This window comes from Cyprinus carpio, chromosome A8 (assembly GCF_018340385.1).
Source record: "Cyprinus carpio isolate SPL01 chromosome A8, ASM1834038v1, whole genome shotgun sequence".
Lineage (NCBI taxonomy): Eukaryota > Metazoa > Chordata > Actinopteri > Cypriniformes > Cyprinidae > Cyprinus > Cyprinus carpio.
The window spans coordinates 5,904,306-5,919,243 of NC_056579.1; the positions used below are offsets into that span (position 1 = coordinate 5,904,306).

The window sequence follows — 14,938 nt, forward strand, 5'->3', positions numbered from 1 at the left end:
GGCTCAGCGCCAGCCAACGCGCGAAAACGCAGTTTGAATTTGGCAGTTGTGCGACGTCACCGAATGTTCTAAATCCCATATGTGGGACCATACGCCCAGGGGCACGGAAATTAGAACCCCATATGTGGGACCGTACCGCTCAAAAGGTTAATTATGCTATATTTTTGTGTTTTGTTTTTGTACAACATAAACATAATATTATAACATACATATATATATATATATATATATATATGTATATATATATATATGTATATATATATATATCTACACATATACATATATACATATATATATATATATATACATATATATATACACATATATATATATATATATATATATACACATACATGCTTTTACGTCTTTTCTGGAGCTACAATCTGTTTTTTCTGGGTGATCTATTCCTTTAATGCCATGTTTTTGTCTCTCCTCGTGTAATTTTCTTGTTCAAAAACGCTTTCATGCAATACCAGAAGATTTTTAATACAGATGATGATGGTGTGTGGTTACTGTAAACACTGTGTTGTCCGACTGACCTGTGTTCTTTGTGTTCAAGTAGCTGGCAGTCTCTGCAGGTTAGAGTGTCACATGTCTCACAGAAGAGCTTGAGGGCCTCTTGTTTGTGTACCGGACAGAAGACAGGTCTCTGGCCTGATGTCCCAACCGATTCTGCAAGAACCACCAAAGTCAGATTCATCTTTTGCCGCTTCTTTCTTCCCCCCACCCTCTATTCTCTCAGTCTATGACTGCCATATGTTCTCATATGCCCCTTGCCAAACTCAATCACAAATGAGGGAAGCTAAGTGGGTTAGCTTTAATGAAAACAGTACAGGCTGAGCAAGCGACTCACTCGAAACTCTCCCTGTTGCCATAGCAACTGCACTTCGATTCAGTCTGCTACATGTGCAAAACAGACACAACATAGCATTGCTGAAAACTTCAAACTACAGCAAGACCACTAGACCAAAGCTGAATCTTTTAGAACATAGCATTGCTGAAAATTTAAGTTTGATTTTTTAGTATAATCAATTAAAAATGGAAAAGAATTAGCTAGCACATACCAGAAGATACTTCCTCTTTTTTGCGTATTTTATGGTCCTTAGTGAATTTGACCCGTTGGTGTGCTTCAATGCAGGTTTTACAGAGCCACTCCCCACATTCGACGCAGAATCCAATAGCACTGGCATTATCTTCACAGCTAGTGCAAACCTGTTACAGAGCAAATAAAGGATGACATCTCTTAAAATAATGTCTAGAAGACTGAATTACTTACTCAAACTCAAACTGTTGAAAGACTGCATGCAAGAAAATAAAGCAAGGTTTAATCTAGGGGTGTGAATACCAATTGATTCACAGGTTTTCAATTTGATTTAAAAGCAATTTTAAATCAATTTCAACTAAACGACTTTCTAAAATGCATGTATTGGACACTTGCTTTATTTTTACATCAGATATCGATTAATGCAACATTTTTTATTTAAAATCCATTTTCAGGACTGCTGTTGTTACACTGTAGTTAAATCAATATCACACGGCTGATACTGACCTGTGTAGAGTTCTCAACCGATGTGCTTGTGGCTTCTGAAGTGTCCTTGACAAAGTAATTGTCCACCATGTCAATCTGTTTGTACTCCTGATGGCACACCGTGCAACGCATGACGTTCACTGCACAAAAACGTAAAAAAGAAACAAAGCAAAACAACACAGAGTTAGAAAAGTCTGGAAACAAACATAAGATTGCTTCACACTTTTATACCATACAGGAGTCATGCGATTATTTTTAAACAGTCCTCACATGAATCCCTAGACAATAACTTTAAAATATTTTACCGGAAAATAAAGAAAGACAAAAAAGAAAATTAAAAAAATTCAATAAGTAATAAAAATAAAATACTGAACAATGACTTGGTTCATACTAAAATTGTAAATCGTGTTGATCCAGGAGTACTTTTTTTTGTTTCTCGTTTGGTGTGTAAGGGGACTCTGGTTCTATTCCCCATATGGTATATATTTATATATTTTTTTTTTAATAGTGGGTGGTCTGAATGACTAGTTGACTTTTCAGTGTTAAGGAGGTCCTGAGTAATTAGGCTGGTTTCACGTCCATCACATTTATTTAAGACATATCCTGGCATTTGTAAACAACTAGACAGAGAGCAACAGAATGGTACTTGAACTAGTAGACTAGCTGACCATCATGACACATCCTTAATTGCAACTTAGAAGCTTTGAGAAGACACACAACTCTGGAAAAAGTCATGACAAAAGTATTTTTAGTATAACCAAAAAAAATTAAAATCTGCACATAATCAACAGTTTAATAGGCCTGACTTATCAACATGTAAAAGGTTGATGTCTTTCTGCTTTCTAACTTTTTTTCCAGCTAAAAGAAATCATGCAACTTAAGATTAAATGATACAAATTCATAGGCTTCACAAGGTTTTTCTCTCACAAATACACACACATAATCCTTCCTTTAGGGAACGTTGAATTTTTTACTGCAAGTGCATAAGAAATACTCAGTAAAGACTTCCTATGCATTTAAAATCCAAAAAGGATTTTGGTTAATCAATAATTCATAAGGTTTTATTAGCTATTATTGCCATCCACCGCAATAACGACGAGTCTGCTCTTTGTGTGCGTCTTCTTGCAACAGCATTTCACCAGAAATAATGATCTATTCATAAAACTAATTTAATTTCATCTTAATTTAATTTAAAAGCATACTGAGTGATTGGACACGCCCCTCCCCCATTTATCTCATGCAACACCCCCAACTCTTTTCCCTGACAGCCCATCAATCTCCCACAAAGCCACAGCTAGAACCAGTCCAAACTGGTTTGAGCCAGTTTGCACTGGCTCATACTGCTTTCAGCCGGTTTCCCCCAAGCACCCAGCTGCAAAACCCCGCTGATGATTGGCTGGTGAGAGCAGCTGGAGACACACTGCACTGAAACACAGTGCAACTCACAGCTGAGTTACTCTGTACTGATATTAACTGGAGGCAAGGATTCATTGCCTGAGGCACATCTATTCATATGCAGAGCCCTGGCATGCAATCAAAATGCCTTATTATTCAAAACCAAGGGTTATGAACCACTATCTTTAATATTTAAGTTTACAACCCAAAGATAAAATCTAGCAAAATTCACAACATTCATATGATAGTGCTAACAAACTAGAGCACATAATGGAAATTTTGGCTACTTATGAGCTGTTAAATGGGTTGCTGGTGTTTACGTTTCTTTATAAAGAATTTATTTGCTCAACACCAAGGAAAGGCTACATAAAGTGTCTGAAAGCAAAGCAAACTGAGCAGACGGCTACAGTCAAGCTGAGAATAACAGTTTGACAATTCTAGTTAGATAACATGCTCTAGTACAAAAAAAAGTGCTTATTGAGATTCTACAAGCCGCAAAGAGTGTCACAAAGCTTTCTCAGTCAGTTTCTGCAAGGAGTCATGCTGGTAAACTCTTAGTTAGCTCCACCTGAACTTTAATGTAACATCTACAACAAGCCCGAAACAAACCTGGCAAGTGAACGAACCTTCAATTACAGATCCAAAAAATTACAAGTAAACTACCAAATAACATAGCTTAAGTTTAGGGCATCATTTATAAAAAAAAAAAAAAAAAAAAAAAAAAAATAATAATAATAATAATAATAATAATATATAATATAATATAATAATATAATATATATAATATATATATATATATATATATATATATTTTTTTTTTTTTTTTTTTTTTTTTTTTTTTTTTTTAAATAGTCCAAAATGATGACTGTTATAAATAAAAATATTTATGAAAATCTTTTTTTTTTATTTATTTTTTTTTCAACAAGTGTCGGTGAAATGAGGTGCTCAGCCTTCAGAAAAGGTTGATCGTGCACTTTAGATCATCAAATTAAATATTATGATTTTATATATTTTACTTTCCATATATAAGGATAGTCAATTTTGCATCCCTATTATTAACATTTGGGAATGCAGTTTAAAACCATGACTTCTGTGACTTCTTTCAATACAAAACAAACTTATATGTACAAAATTAAAAATCGATGGTAACTTGTCTTTACTTATTTACGCCTGTTAAAATTAGTTAATAAATAAAAACAAAAAGTTGAATATCAATAGTAGGTCCATAATATGATATTATAGTTTTTTAAATTTTTTAATACATTTAAGAAGGTAAAGACCACTAAACTGACAATCTTAAGTAAGATACTGATAGATCTTGCTACCAAAAAAAAAAAAAAAAAACATGGGAATGGGATTCATGTCTGTAGTACAGCCTATTCAATTAATGTTACAACAAATCCAACAATGCAAAAACTAATTTTTGTAAAAATGTATATCACTACACTGAAACCTGTCCTCAATTTTAATACTTCTGGTCAGTAGAATTAACTTTTTAATCTTATAGCCTGACAAAATATTCTGCAGTGTAATGAGCACTGATCCGATATGAGAATATTGATCTGATGGCATTCTTCAATAACAGTGAAGAGATGGCTTAGTGAAGTGAAGAGGTTTAAAGAGAAATCAAAGCCTTTGGGTTTATAAATATTCATCTGTGATCAATGATATGGGTGAAATTCACAAAACTGAAAATAGCATCACATGCTGCAGCTAACGCAGAGTTCATCTATTATTAACTACAGTGCATGGTGCTAACTTATTACAAGAAATGCAGGCATAATGAATAATACATTGCACTCAGGAGTCAACAGCAAAGCATGTGCATTGACCAAAAATCAGGCTGATCATCTCATATCTCCACTGAACCAATAATGACACAATACACTGATAACGCTTCAATGAACCCATGCTAAAAGGAAGCCATGCATCACAAATCAATCACCACAGCATTGCTTCAATCCTGATTTACAAGCAAAAAATGCAGCATTTGGGATGACAGTGTGCATTGTCAAAGAAATCCATTGTGCATGAATGAGAACATGATCTAGCCGTGACCCCTGCACTATCACATCCACTTGACTGGTAATCCAAGATACCTTGTGTGTTTAACCACATTAGTTCACTGGTTGCCCCGATGGCACAAACATAGCCACAGCATCAAATCTGATCATCAATACACAGACAATGATGTGTCAAAACATCAGGACCATACGCCTGATCAAATACACCAGCAACTGTTTGAGCTTGTCCACTGAGAAAAGATCAAATATGATTGCTGCATAAAAAGAAAGCCCATCGCTGAGCTGTCACAACACTTGACTGACCGTCAATGAGGCTGCAATATCCATACCTTCAATATAAATCAAATCAAACAACTCTAGACAAGGCTATTCTGAAAGGTTAGTTAATTAGAGAATCTATCATTAGTATGCAATTGTTAGTTAGTGCAGGGTTTTCAAACTGAGGGCAGCAAGGGATTGTTGGGGATCTGTGAAAATGTTTAAAAAAATGGCAATCAGCAGATCAGAGCTATGGGCGACTGAATAGTTTACATTCTGAGATATAAACAATCAAGCAAATCAACAAATACAGCAGTAGAGATTTGCTATACAGTATATATTGCTTTATGTGAGTGCACTGTATGTATGTGAATAAAGTTGGACATACAAATATTTAACTTTACATATAGAGCTGCAAAATAATATAGTTTACATTTCAATATAACAATATAAAATCGCTAGTGCTGACAAACGATTAATCGCATCCAAAATAAAAGTTTGTTTACATAATATGCATGTACTGTATATTTATTATGTATATATAAATACACACACGTGCATGTATATATTTAAGAAATATCTGTTTTGTTTATATATAAATTATTAATATTTATATATAATATTAATAATTACATATGAAATATATATATTAATATTTATATATAATATTAATAATTACATATGAAATATATATATTAATATTTATATATACATAAATATATATGCACATACTATATATATATATTATGAAATATATATATTAATATTTATATATACATAAATATATATGCACATACTGACACATATATACACATATACATATATTTTTTTATAATCATAAATATACACAGTACACACACATATATTTTGTAAACAAAAACTTCTATTTTGGATGTAAACGTGATTAATGTTTGACAGCAATAAAAATATTATTATTATTATATAAACTGCTATATAGCATATATATATATATATATATATATATATATATAAAACAGAATTTTTTGCAACAATACATTTTGTGACATAAGCAGTAGTATAAATTGCAAAATAAAATAATGTAAAGAAAGAAAGAAAGAAAATGGTACTATGGTGAGCAGGGGTAGGGGAGATCTAAATACTGCAAATAAAAACAAAAACTAAAAATCCAAATAATATTTTAAATATAAGTTACTTCTCTTCTTATTTTTCCATAGTATAAATTATGTCTTTATGCTATAAAAATATGTCTACCTTTAAATTTTTAGGATAAAGGTAGGCTACTTTGCACATATTTGGTAGTCCAAGGCATCTAAAAGTTTAAAAACCCCGGGGTTACAGCATCTATATATGACCAAAGGGAATATGCTGCTGGTATTCATCTAACTTCACATGTTTTAAGTTCTGACAGCAACCTGTATACTAGAATACTACATTCAGTATATATAATCATAGATGCATGGATTAAACACCAACACTGGAGATCTCACATACATGAGGCTGACTGCATGTCAACGTGTGTAAACAGTTTCGGGATTGTCGGGGACAGAACTGATAAAGCTCACTTCCCTTTTCCCAACTTACCAACACGAGTGTCCTGTCCGTGGGGCCCTTGCACCGGGACGGTGATCTTTCGCCTCGGCTGCGGGATGCACTTGAGACAGAAGGAGTGCAGGCAGGGCAGGAGTTTGGGTTCACAGTCGCGGTTCTGGAGACTCTGTTTACACACAGCGCACGTATCCAGCAGGTTTATCGGGGCGGCAGGGGTTGAAGAGGAGGAGGTTGAGGATGCTGGTGGAGGAGGCGACATCTCGTTAACGAGAGCGGGTGATGCGCCAGCAGCGGTGCTGTCCGCTGAGGAGGAGGAGGACGGCGGCGGAGGCTGCGGCGGAGGATCAGTGCTCTCGGCATTTGGGGTTCCGTCTGTAGCTCCGCCGCTGCTGCTGCTGCTGCTTGATGTCGTCAGCGCTTGGGGAACGGTCTCTTGAGATTTGAGCTCGTCTGCTCCTTCCTTCGGGCCCGAGTCGATTAAAATGACGGCGTCTGGGTCCTTTGAGCCGCCGTCTCCTTTATCATCTGTTCCCGAAGCCTCTACCTCCATATTTGCGGAGCGCTCCGTACAATCTTGGCTTTTGTTGTCCGCCATCTTTGCTCCTCTTTGAACCGCCTGACGTTCGACGCGCTCAGAAAATCCGATGGGTTTGACGTCATGCCGTCGCTCTCATGTTCGTCACAGAGAATAAACTAGACTACAGATAGAAAAAACAACAACAACAACAACAACAATGTAAAGTACAATATTACTTATGTTTTTCTAAATTATGTACATTGCAAAATATAAAATTTTTAAAAAAGAAAAAAATTATAACACTGTATCAATTAATTCGATATACGTAAATTTACATTGGAATTGCAATTAAAAATGTATTCTTCAAATAGAAAAAAAGTGTGTATAAACTTAAATGTAATTGATTTCATTTTCTGTATTTTATATGAATTATCACTTTTTTACTACAAGGTATGTAAATAGTTTTTTATTTTTTTTCCAGGGCATTAATGTTTGCCTACAAAACCTCCACTGGCTCTGCACCCCTTTACCTAAATTCATTACTTCAGATTATGTGCCTCTAGAAGCTTGCGTTCTGCAAGTGAACGTCGCTTTATTGTGCCATCACAAAGAGTCACAAAATCACTTTCACTGACTTTTAAATTAAATGTTCCCTCCTGGTGGAATGACCTGCCCAACTCAATCCGAGCAGCTGAGTCCTTAGCCAGCATCAGCAATCGGCTAAAAACACATCTCTTCCATCTTTATTTGACCCTCTAACTCTATCACTCTCTATTCTAATTCTATTCTTTTTCAAAAAATAAAATAAAAAACCATGCCCCATTTAGACTTGCACTCTGTTTATTTACTAACAGCTTGTTTTCTTTAAAAAAAAAAAAAGAATGAAACTAACACTAGCTTCTAATCTTTTTGTATTCTATTTGTTTTATTTTTTATTTATTAACAAAAGCAAAAAACGCCTCTTACACTAGATTGCTCTATTATTTTCCTATTCTATCTTTTTAATGTATTTTTCGTTTTCTTTTTTTATATGATTTTTTTTTAAACCTTGCTACGTGTACTGCATAAAGCTAACTAAAGACTTGTAGCACTTGCATATCATTGCTCTTTTATTGATTTTAATTGCTTCCATTGTCCTCATTTGTAAGTCACTTTTTTGCTAAGTGACTAAATGTAAATGTAAAGATTGTGTTGTGAAAGTGTATAAATTTTTAGTGAATTGTTTAAATTTTTAGTTTTTGTGTTTTTTGGGAAGTTTTTGTGATTTTGGGGAAGATCATGTTTACCTAGTCTTTAATTTGATATTTTAAAGCCATGATCTCTTACATTAAAGGTCTGCGAACGATCAGACTTTTGTCAATCAAAAACGTCACACAAACACATAAGAAATGCCACACTACTTTTCACTCCAGCTGATGTTTGTAATACGTCTTTGACAATTTCTGTGCAAGTTAAAGCTGCACTCATGAATAAGTTTTACACTTTTTAATAACACTTTTTAAATAGTACTTTTGAGAAATGTTTACTGGATGATTCACATGATATGTATTCTCCAGTGATATCAGTAATCGAATAAGCTCGTTTATTTTGCCTGGAGCGGGTCGCCTCGTGGGGCAGAAATGTTTACGTGGCTTTTGCTGATGAAAAACGAAGCATGCACTTTAACATCAGCAGAAGGGGAAAAACCTGTTTTTATACAGTCTATTGGAAAATCACATATGCTACCATGATATGTATACATTTTTAATGCTAATTAATAAAATCCCATGTTACAAACATATATCAATATTTACTTAACAGTCTTCACAATACAGCATCAGTATCAAAAGTTCACTTAAACTTCAACTTTATTTAACAGTATAAGTGTTTTAGATTCTGAAGAAATTCGGAGGATGAAAATATATTATATGTCTAGGTGTGATGGGGAGAAAGATCAAGGAATTGTAACCATGTTTCATTCGAATTAAAGTTAATGAGCAGTGTGCACTATTTTCGGAAGATCAAAGAATAAGCACCCAATTAAGGAAGATGTTAAAAATACCTCAAGACCCACAAACAGAACACTAATTGCAAGTAACCAACTACCGTTGCATTTAAAACACAAGTTTAAAACTTAAAAAGTTACTTTGAACAAAGTTTAAATAACTCTAAATGCAGTAATTTTCTTTCTATACCACTGTCCAATACAGGTCACTTTTGCAGTCTGTTCATGTAGCATATCAACACTAATGACATGAAACAGGAATATAAAGTGATCAAATCATAAGTGTTAGTCTGTGATGTTCTAAGATATATTTTGTTTTCATTTCCAGACACATTGGTGGAGTCTTTTTAACTGAACATTGCAAGTCATTATTTCACCATTTTATTGTATATTTTAAAAAAATATTACAAATAGTGTAGAACATGAAAATTAAGAACTAAACGTCCATCAGGTAATCGTACATTAAAAAAAATACAAAATTATTAATGACAACACACCCACATTATCTACTTTATGTATACAGTAAACAAATGTGAGTTACTGATTTCCAGAGTCGAAATAGTCATCTTGTTTAATTGTGGTGCAAAATCATGAATTTTAAACTGGCAAATTTTAACATGTTTGCACTACAACATTATATTGCTCATTTGTGTTTTATAAAGACTATTTTCTCCATTGGTCATGAAAACAGAACAAAACAAACATTTAAAAACAGCTGTTTTCATCATTTAAAAGTCCTGTCGAATATTCTCTTTGTTCTCATCCCCCTGTTGCTGTTTCATCTGTGCCACTTCATTCTCCAGCTGAATGATGGCACGCTCAATCTCATAGTTCTTACTAACGAGAGACACCCAGCTGTGGAAACATAAGCAGAAACAATTCCATCAGAGCTGAGTAAACTAATTTAATTCAGCCTTGTTCAAGACAAATTCTGGAAATGGGTTCCATATAGAAACATGATGAAGTACTGACTTTGACTCAAGTTCTCGTAGTTTGGCTCCTCCAGCCAGCTGATCGTTTTTGCGCTGCCAGTTCAGGTCCTGTATCTGCTTTTAAAACGAGAACAGAAAAACATTAGGGGAAACCTGTTAATAGATAACCCTGTAAATAGATATTACCCTATTAATAGATAACCGCTTCATTTTAAATTTCATTTCAAAAGCCAGTTAAATAGTTTGTGCACAACCACAATATACAACATCCATATGTAAAGTAAATTGCATCGACCTACAAGTTACTCACCTAACCTTCTGCAGTTCCTTTTGTGCGTTTTCAATCATTAAGGCCAAGTTACTGTAATCACAGAAACAACAACCAGTTATGATCAGCATAAATCCACAAATAAAACTGTTTTCACTTTGTATTTATATTGCATCAGTAATGAATTAAATAGCTTTTTAATCCAAAGTCATGAGCCCAAAAAATAGTGTTCATTGTATTCAGACTTGAACCCCTTATTAAAAATAAATTACATATGGGTTAGGTTATATATGATGGATTCGGTCGGTAACTTTTGGGGCTCGCGCCTGACGGAAGAACATTGTAGCCGGAGCTACTTCTCTCTGTTTGCATCTATGGTGAGTCACGCAGGTACTGTGCTACTCTGCAGTGTTTCCGACCCCAACCAGACTAAAATAGTCCGAATATACACATTTATTATTGGTGTACCGTAGTGATTCAGGATAAGACAAAAACACGGTTTGGAAAATGGATTCATGATGTACTTGCTCATTATATATATTTTTTACATTTTCAACACAAAACAACACTGTGGCACAGCCCTGCGCTGATTGGACCAGAAGAGCCGGGAGCGGTGGATTTTTGTTTATGTTGGAGAGAAGTAGCTCCGGCTACAATGGTCTTCCGCCAGACACGAGCCCCAAAAGTTACCGACTGCAGCTTTAAAGGAATAGTTCAACCAAAAATTAAAATTAGCTGAAAATGTACTCACACCCAGGTTATCCAAGATGCAGATGAGCTTGTTTCTCAGTGTAAACAGATTTGGAGAAATTTAGCATTACAACACTTGCTCACCAATGGAATGGACTCTGTTTTGGCCAAATGCAATGGTTTAATGTTAAAACGCCTTAATGATGGATTTTTTCTTACAAACATGCAGCTTTTGACTTCATATGATGTTAACGGATGGACAGGAGTCATATGGATTACTTGTGAATCATTGTGATGTTTTTATCAGCTGTTTGGACTCTCATTCTGACGGCACCCATTCACTACAGAGGATCTATTGGTGAGCAAGCTCAATTTCTTCAAAACTGTTCTGATGAAGAAACAAACTCATTTACACATAGGATGGCCTGAGGGTGAGTGCATTTTCATCTCTGGATGAACTATTCCTTTAAATCAACACAGGGGGTCTAAGTTTCCTGCTAAAGATTCAAATCTTGAATAGTCTGTTCACTTACTCATTAGACACCTTCCATGCATTAGTTCCATACTGGGCCATGAGCTCAAGGTTTTCAATGCGCACTGCCTGGTGCTCCAGCTGGGCCATAGAGTTATTGACACAGTCCTGCCATGCTGTGATGTCATTCTTCTGCCCAGATGATGGAGCAGGAAGCTCATATCTAAGAAAAGCACAAGAAGGTGAGATCTAGCAGTAAGCAACACTTTTTAGGTATAGCTGGATGCGCTCATTATCACATGTAAACTCGAAACTAGCTTAGACCAACTAATGTAGGCCTTCCTGTAGCTCAAACAGCAGGGCATGGCTCTTTTAGTATCACTAGCAATGCCAAGTTCATGTTCTATTCCCAGGGAAAGCAAGAACTGATAAAAACGGGCACCTTGAATGCAAAGCAAGTTGCTTTAGATAAACGGATGTGTAAATGTAAATGAAACTATCCGTATAATGCTTGTAAGGTATCAACAATGAAGCTAGTGTAATTATTTAAATGCATGCAATAAATCAGCTTCAATAAAGAGCACCAAACTAACCAGATCTTACATTTTTGTATGAAGGAACAAACTACAAGCAAAGCACTGCGAATGAGTTGGACAATGAAACAATGCTGCAATCTAAAACTACTAGCTTACAGTACCTGATTTTAAGTAGAAAACAACTTTTTATACTTAAATGCTTTTGATATATATAAGAAGTCTGAGATTTACAAGTTGCTTTTTTGCATTTCCATCATTAACATTGGCATCTGATTAATGGAGACCTCTATGCAACTTATTTTTGGCATGTACAGAACAACTTGAATGTGTGAAGCTTCTTGTAGTCATCCGCGTCCACTTATTTTAGCTGTGCAAAATAGTCAGCTATGCTGCTTGACTCTGCAAACTGATATTTGTTATCATAATATTTTAATTTATTATTGCAATCATGAACACTAGTTTGTAGCACAAACAGTTTTACCATTTACTGCACTTTGATATTCAGCAGAAGTCCTGCACATTTACAGAAATCAGCTTTACATCATTCCAAAATAAACTGGATTGAATTATGCTAGTGTATTGTATTTAAAAATGAAGTTGATGTGTATATATTCTAGATCAGAACCACCTGTAACTTACCTCTTCATGCTGAGCAGCTCCATGGGTTGACGAGCAGCCAGTCTCTCAAACTCATTCCTCATGATCTCTGTCTAACGAGAACAACAGGACACTAAGATTATAGTGTGAACCACATTATAGTAAAACAGAAGCAGAAAGGGTCTTCTTCTCGTACCTCAAAAGCAGAGAAATCTGGTGTGGCCAGGTAGCTCAGATAGTTCTTGGTTGGTCTGTATCTTCTTGTCTCTTCTTCCACCAAAGCAGCTGCCTGAAATTTATTCAAACCGATTCGAATGTACATTTCCCTCTAATCCAGACAACTGTAACACTATAGCATACTCAAAACAGAAACATATGATGAATAAACAACTAAACTGTCTCGTTTAAGAGCCAGAAGTAGACGCAGCCGGCATAGAGCCTGCATGTCTTATATTTATTATTTATCGTCGTTTTAAGGAAACAGAACGTACAGAAAAATATATTCAGTCTACTTACGGCTTCTCTGACCCCTGGAGCATCGTAACCCTGGTCGAAATAAGGCAGAGCATCAACAAAAACATCACCAGCGACTGAAGCCGGTCCTGCCATCCTTCACAAAAACACGCTTGACGCTCTGCTTCTGTTACGATGGGATTGAATGAGAAACGAACACTAGCGCCCCCTTGTGTATCGGAAGAGCCCTCCGTCTAGTGTCGGGGGCCCCGGCCTGAACTAAATTCTGGCCAAGATTTAGTAATGTCGTGCACACAATTTAGTAAAACGAGAATATTCGTGCTCACGAATGTGCGGGGCTCCGTAAAACGAGAGAGAGAGAGAAAAAAAATCGGTTAACTCCGAGCAGAATCGGTATTTTACCGATTTCTGATCATGCGTTTCTCTGTATTATTACCGTTCTGAAACCGGTTTGAGTAGAAAAAATGGTTAGCGTCATTTTTAAAAACTTTGTCTTTGCAAATAATAATAATAGCAATAATAATAAAGTACAGCGTCAAAAAAAAAAAAAAAAAAAAAAAAAAACCTGAGGAGAACCTTTACGCTTAGTCAGCCAGAGTCATCTTTTCTAGATCTTGGCCAGATGTTTTAAACGAAAAAAAAAAAAACTGTCAAAGCTTTAAAGACATTAAAGCATTTTTTTAAAATATATTTAAAATGTTTGCTGCATGGATGAAAAAACGATGCTTGTATAAAATTGTGTTTTGAGAGGAAAAAAAAAAACAGGCTTATGTCGCGTTTTATTATTACATTCAGAAATAATGTAGGCTAAAATACCGGAAATTCTAAATGTTTACAACCATTATAAACACAGGCTATTTTATTCCCTTCCCTTCACAACAAATCCTTGTCTCATTAACAGTATTTAGGCTATATAAACGTCAAGCCAAAAATACATTTTTCGTTACATATCTGGATGCTAAAATAATATTTATTACATGTAGGTTTTACATTTAGCTTGCATTATCTACGTAAATCATCATCCTTTACAAAGGCTATAACAGCACAAAGATGCTCTGGTCACATCGGACTATTTCAATTGAGCGATGTCAAGGGAGCATAAATGTTGTGTGCGCGTGCATGAGGCGCCAGCGCGATCACTGCATTGTTTTCCCAACTGTTATTAATAATTTAGTCAGATACACACACTGGTTGTTCATACAAGCAAGACATCATTCATCACTGTAAAGCCTTGGGAAAATAATAATAATGATAATAATAATAATAAAGAATGAAAAGAAAACTGTAAAAAAGTTAATTATTCTTAAAATGTAGCACATGTAGTTTATTTTGTTTATTATTTTTTTACTGTTCATATACTGAAAGACATGACTTTTGCTTGTATAGTTTTTTTAAACAGTTAGTGAGTCTTATGTAGGACAGTGTTTGAACTGAAACGTGTTGGCCTTTAGCCTACATGAAATGCATCACTGCAATGATAATTCACCACATGACTGATAAATCAGTTATGTAAATGGGAGAGACAGACTGAATAGTATACTGCAGCAGGTGCACAATAGCTAACTTTTCTTAAATGACATCACTGCTGGTGGGAGGGGCCCCATCTCGTGTTTAGCTGAGGGCCTTTAAGATGTGCAGTACGCCTCTGTTTATATTCAACAAATGATAAAACTGTGCTAGATCATGAGTTTTGTGAGGGAAGGCTTACGAGAAGCTACTAGTGATTTTCAAAT

The 14,938-nt window shown here is 35.1% G+C and overlaps 2 protein-coding genes across 3 annotated transcripts in view; both read right to left on the reverse strand.

The window, feature by feature from the left end:
- LOC109084659 (E3 ubiquitin-protein ligase TRIM33) overlaps nucleotides 1-7,395 on the reverse strand; it is a 34,428-nt gene extending 27,033 nt beyond the window's left edge. For both annotated transcript variants that reach the window (XM_042761768.1, XM_042761767.1), the window contains exons 1-4: nucleotides 6,769-7,395; nucleotides 1,550-1,668; nucleotides 1,065-1,212; nucleotides 540-672 (exon numbers count right to left, since the gene is read on the reverse strand). In XM_042761768.1, coding sequence (XP_042617702.1) covers nucleotides 540-672; nucleotides 1,065-1,212; nucleotides 1,550-1,668; nucleotides 6,769-7,330 — 962 coding nt within the window. In that variant the 5' untranslated portion in view covers nucleotides 7,331-7,395. The remainder of the gene's footprint in view (nucleotides 1-539; nucleotides 673-1,064; nucleotides 1,213-1,549; nucleotides 1,669-6,768) is intronic.
- A 2,209-nt stretch (nucleotides 7,396-9,604) lies between these two features.
- Nucleotides 9,605-13,428, reverse strand: LOC109084725 (pre-mRNA-splicing factor SPF27). Its single transcript, XM_042761769.1, has 7 exons — nucleotides 13,248-13,428; nucleotides 12,928-13,020; nucleotides 12,774-12,844; nucleotides 11,660-11,821; nucleotides 10,479-10,529; nucleotides 10,209-10,289; nucleotides 9,605-10,091 (listed from the first exon to the last, which is right to left on the reverse strand). Exons 1-7 carry the CDS (start codon nucleotides 13,338-13,340, stop codon nucleotides 9,965-9,967), a joined length of 678 nt encoding a protein of 225 aa, XP_042617703.1. The 5' UTR covers nucleotides 13,341-13,428; the 3' UTR covers nucleotides 9,605-9,964.
- Nucleotides 13,429-14,938: the final 1,510 nt, after the last annotated feature.